This window comes from Hipposideros armiger, unplaced genomic scaffold (assembly GCF_001890085.2).
Source record: "Hipposideros armiger isolate ML-2016 unplaced genomic scaffold, ASM189008v1 scaffold_1119, whole genome shotgun sequence".
NCBI classification, from domain to species: domain Eukaryota; kingdom Metazoa; phylum Chordata; class Mammalia; order Chiroptera; family Hipposideridae; genus Hipposideros; species Hipposideros armiger.
This window is the reverse complement of record NW_017732469.1, coordinates 436,468-442,198: the sequence shown is the minus strand read 5'-3', so window position 1 is coordinate 442,198 and position 5,731 is coordinate 436,468. Positions and strand designations below refer to the sequence as shown.

The window sequence follows — 5,731 nt, the reverse complement described above, 5'->3', positions numbered from 1 at the left end:
AAGATCATCTTTGGTGAAGTGTCAAAATTTTTGTCCATATTTTTAATAAGGTTTTTGTCTTACTATTGATTTGCACGAGTTCTTTATATATTCCACATACAAATCCTTTCTTAGACAACAGTATGTTATCTCCCTGAGGGTTTAATAGGTTGATTGATTGTATTATAAAGTCCTTTTTAGATTGCTTCATCTGTTTCTTTTGGTGAAAGTTTGTCTTTGTTGATTTGTTTTACTGTTGGAGATCCCTTAATGTTTGATTGTTGATTGTGAGCTCATCTTTGCAGTTCAGATTCCGAGCTTCACCTTGCATTGTTTCTGCTTATACAATTTGCTTAAGGGGTGGGTCAAAAGCAGCTGCTTGGACTTGTTTTGTATTGTATTCAGAGATAATGGGGGAAACCTCTCTATAGGCAGAGTCCATTGTCATATGCTTTTTCTTCTGTACTCAGTAACAAAGGATATCTTTCCAGTTTAGGCACTGTTCTCCCCCAAATTGATACCCCCACTATAGCTGTCTTGCCTTTGTGAGAAATAGGGCAGATAAGGGCCTGCCAATTCCCACTTTATTGTTCCATTTTTAGCTACGGAGGGTGCCAAAAAAATGTATACACATTTTAAGATAGGAAAAAACTATTAAAATTGTAATACAATGAATGATGCTAGCATTCATTTGATTAACGCCATCTTTTGAGCGAACGTCATATTACACATTGCTACGTAATTCAATTCAACGTCAAAAAGTAGTACGTAGATAACATTTCTTAAAATGTGTATACATTTTTTGGCACCCCTGGTATGTTTGTAGCCCCGGACCCACTTTGGGCTCTACTACCAGCTCTGCCACCGTTGAGCATGGAAGCCCTCTTGGTGATGCTCCCATCTTTTGTGCTACTACGTTTACGCCATCACTTAGCTTTTCAGCCTGATGCTCTCTGTATTCTTCTGTAGGAATGCCTCAAAATTTCTGGTCAACTGAGATTTTCCATACTGTTTTTATTTTGTTGTTGTTTTAAACAGGGCTGTGAATTTCTGAATTGTTTCTTTAAAACACATTTCTCATTCTTTCCTAGATTTGGAGCAGAGTAGTTAGAGATGGATTACAAGGGGGCGAGGGGCATGGACTGCTCCATGTACTTAGTTTGCAGAAACCAAAACACAGTTTATTGTCTGTACTGAATTAGAGACCATGATCTGATTTATACTTATTTTGTATCCTCTCCTAAAATACAGCACAGTGTTGAGTACATAATGGGATTCAGCGATACCTGATTGGATTTTATTAAAAAATGGGATTACTGAGAATATTTCTTGATGCTAATTTTCAATTGTTTATACATCCATTTTTTTTTCCAGCTACATGGTTGGAATAGGTTAAAATAGGCACCAACCATTGTTATGACCTTATGATTTAATCTCTGAGTTATTCTGTGTTTCATATAGGAATTAGCTATTATTTTGGAAAATGTGTAGTTTGGGGCCTACCTCATATAGGCTATTTTCAGACCAGTTTCCTCTTTTGAGATAACAAAGCTTTCTTTTCCTTTTTTCCCTACATTTTTTCCTTCTCTTTCTTCTTTTATTGTCTCTGCTTCATTTCCCCTGATTGCCATCACCCCCTTATTCCTTTCCCAGCTATCCTTATCCTTTTTATCTGCTAATCCGCAAAAAGAAATATATTTCTATATTTTCTTATTCCTTTTTTGAAAGCGAAGATATATTTTAGGGACTTTTAAGCTATGTATGGATCAAGTGAAGTTTTGTTAACTTTGGGATTTTAAAACAAAATTGAAATTTTGTAGTGGTGATAGGAGTTTACATATTACTAAAACTCTTCAAATATGTGTTTCTAGGATATTTGAAAGATTTACTTTGCTGTCATGCTGCTCATTAAATGTATTTTTAGAATTTATTTTACATAACAATTATCATTATTAAATTTATCCATTAAGGTCCTGTAAGATTATTAGAATTTATATGATGCATGAGATTATGGTTAGTGTGTTTCTTAATTGTGTCTGACTTACTAAAAAATTATCCATTGCTGTATGTATCTCTGAATGTTTCATGTGATATGTATGGACTATTAGTTTATGCTGAATTTCTCATATGGGATCACTTTAACACTAAAATTCTCTCTTGGAATGCCTACTGTTGGCATTTGTCTTCTAGAGTTCACATTTACCATCCAAGAAAACGTGAAAATGAGCAGCCGACGGAAACGTGCTCCTCCAGTGAAAGTAGATGAAGAAAAGCAACAGCAGCTTCGTTGGAATATGCATGAGGATAGAAGGAATGAACCTCTCACTTTAACTGATGACGAGTATCCCTATCCAGGTTCAGATTCCTCCTCTGCTCACTGCATCATCTTAGATGATGTAAAGGAAGAAGTGGCTCACAGAGATAAAAAGAGATGTTTGGAGGAGGTGAGCGTCTCAAAATCAATTGATAAAGAAGAGACTGGTAACAGCTTTTCCCCTTTGTCTGTAAAGCTGAATATTGTGATCTCTCCCCATCACTTTGATAATTCTTGGAAAGCATTTCTAGGAGAATTAACTCTTCAGCTTCTTCCTGAACAGAGTTTAACTGAAAATTTTTCTGAAAGGAGTTTTACATTGATGAGTTCAGAATCAAGCAACCAGTTCCTGATCTGCGTTCATTCAGAATGCATAGATGTAGAGAAACAGGAAAAAGGACTCCGCAAGCCAATCAGTATTTGTGACAAGAGCATTCGAGTGGAATCATCCTTCAGTGGTGAAATGTTAGAAGATTTGGGGTGGCTGCAAAAGAAGAGAAGAATAAAACTTTACCAAAAACCAGAAGGAAGCCACATTATCAAGGTACTCAACTTCTGGGGTGTCTTTTAAGGTTCTTCTGCATTGGGCAGTCCATTTTGAAGTGAACTTCAAAGGAAGGTCTGAAAAGCCAGCAATGAGCCTCATTATTAAGTTTCAAAGTACACTTTATTTTGGTCTTTCAGTAACTATAGAATATATATATATGTAAAATAGCTAATTATTTCCAAGCTGAACTTTTTCGAGGAGATCTTCCTGATTCCTCCTTTCCAGTTCTATTCTCAATGACTTGCTTTGATTATCTCTTTCTCTTCCTGTAGCAATCCTTTAACCATTTCCCTGCTTGCCTTTTCAACTCCTTCATCTACTTTCTCTCGGGAATGGTATAATAAGAATGCAAATAGAATTCTGTTCTTTACTGCCTACAGAATTAAGTATAATCTAGCATATAAGTCTGATAGGTCCTTGTCTACTTCTCCAGCCTCATCTTCTCACTCTGCTTTTTATTTCATCCTACAAATTCCGAATTGATTTGGTTCCTGCATCTTCCCTGCCAGCTTTCCACATCTTTGATTTTGCTCTTACAGTTCCCTCTGCCTGGGTTGTTCTTCCCTGATTAATTCCTGGTCCTTCTTTAATATTCAGCTCAGAGTTTACTTCATATACAAAGATCTCAAACTCCATGGTTGGTGTTTTGTGCCCTTCCCCCATCATACCTGATGCATATACTTAATTTTGCCTGGGTCACTTATAGTGTACTTACATTTTAGATCTTCCTTCCTCACTAGATTATGAAGTCTTTTATTTTTCCAGCCTGGTAAAACACCTGATACTGAAGAGATTTTTCAGTAAATGACTGAATAAATTTATAATGCATTTCAGGCTCTGCTATTCACTAGCCAAGTGAATTGTTTAAATGCTCTAATTCCAGCTTCTTTCTGTATGAAATGTAAATAATCACCATTCTTTTTACCTCATACAGTTGTGTTGAGAGTCAGGTGAGATACTGTAAGTAAATGTACTTTGTAAACTATGAAGGAGGTCAGTATATCTTCATGCTAAAACTTGAAAGGAAAAATTCTAAAACGTTAAAATTCACCATTGTTCAGTTGAAAACTATCTTATGCATTTTTCACATTAAAAAGCAGTTACATTGTAGCCTTCTTTATAGGTTCAGAATTTCCTATTGTAGGAAAGGAGAAAATTTAGAAGCATTAAATTATAATTAATTCTTCCATAGACAATAAAACTATGCAACCAGGCATTCCCTCTCATTGTTGATCATGAATGCCAAAATGGTGGTTCAATGATATCAAGTATGTTAGAATTCATGGCTGTGGGTCTGTGTTCTGTTCACCTCCCCCACAAACTAAGTCTTGATCTATTCTGTGTTCCCTGATCTCAACTTTTATAGCTATTTAAACATTGCTGCTATAGTAAGCCATCTGTAAGTGAACACAGCCAGAGTAAAATGTTAACAAAATATAATCTTTGCCACCCATTCCTCTATAATGCTGGGTTGGATTGTTTTTCTTTAGTAAAAGAATATGAGAATCTAAGTGATTAGGGAACCAGGTCCAGGATGATAGAGGGAAATGAAGGAAACTACATTTACTGAGTACCTACCATTAGGAAGTTTTAAAATTGTATCATCTAGGCTATCTCATATAGGCTTTTTCCAGTTTTCAAATGAGAACATTTGGGTCAAAACAAGCCAATTATTTTGCTTCGTTTATTTAGCTCCTACATACCAATGCTATTATTCAAATTCAAGTTTTTTTACTAAAACTTCATACTGCATTGCTTCACCAGAATCAAGATACAAAACATTAATCAAGTTCAGTTTTTCTCTACATTTTGTTTGATCTAGTAATAGGGATTCCCAAATCTGGCTTAAGTATTCTGGCATATGTTTCAGAATCTTCTGCATTAAAAATGCAGGATCTGCATTTTCAGCCAATTTCACTGATTTTTCTGATGCTCATCAAGTTTGGGAATCATGAACTTGGTAGGTGGAATTGATGTTCTTGTCACATCTCCCAGGTTTGTTTCCAGTTAGGGAAGTTATTTATTTATTTTTTTTCATTTAGCAATTTGAATGGTACATGGAACATAGTAGGCACTGCATTTGTAGAATGAATTTCAATTGAAAGTAAAACTTTGTGAGGGAGATTTGATAGGTATATATTTGGTTTTGTGGAACAAATACTATGAGTATCTTTAAAAATAGTGATGGTAAAAATTGTTTTTCTTATATTATAAAGAGTGGTATAATACAAATTAAAACTAATTATATGTTAATTCTTTGTAGGTTGGAATTTATCTTTTGGAAGATGGCCTAGCAAAACTAGACTTTTTCAGTGAGGCAAATTCAAGAATGAAAAAGTTCAATCAGCTCATGAAGAGAGTGATGGAAAAGTTATACAATTTTATCCCAGGTAATTTTTAAAGTAAACTTTGAAATTGCTGTTACTTAAGAGATATGGGTTTTCCTTAACTCTTATACATAAAAACCATGCAAACAGCTAATAAAACCATAATAAAAATGAAATAACCTCCATAAAATTGCTGTATGACTTTTCTGAAATGCCCCACCAATATAATTTGTGTCTTTACTTTGTTTGCTTAATACTATGCTTAGCTTATAGTAAGTAGTCAAGAAATGTTTGTGGTGTCAATACACAGAGTCTAAAGGGATCTTGAGTTGATTGGAATTTTTGCAATATTTTTGTGCGTTTATTTTATCATGGCCAGAGATTCTTGGCTGGCCTTTGCTCCACCCCTCCTTTGCAGTCTGAAAAATTATCTCAGGAGCCTGCTTCCCAAAAGACCAGTTAATTTTGCTACTGTTTCTTGGCAAGATGTTGCATCCTTGGTCAGGACTGCAGCTTCAGAGTTCTCTGCCGTTGGTTCCCAAGGGAGAGTGTGGATTGCTGGGT

The 5,731-nt window shown here is 35.2% G+C and overlaps 1 protein-coding gene across 1 annotated transcript in view; it reads left to right on the top strand.

The window, feature by feature from the left end:
- The first annotated feature begins 2,145 nt into the window (after positions 1-2,145).
- The window catches only part of SHPRH (SNF2 histone linker PHD RING helicase), a 69,409-nt gene continuing 65,823 nt past the window's right edge, over positions 2,146-5,731 (top strand). Inside the window, exons 1-2 of the mRNA XM_019632316.1 lie at positions 2,146-2,837; positions 5,104-5,230. Coding sequence (XP_019487861.1) covers positions 2,202-2,837; positions 5,104-5,230 — 763 coding nt within the window. The 5' untranslated portion in view covers positions 2,146-2,201. The remainder of the gene's footprint in view (positions 2,838-5,103; positions 5,231-5,731) is intronic.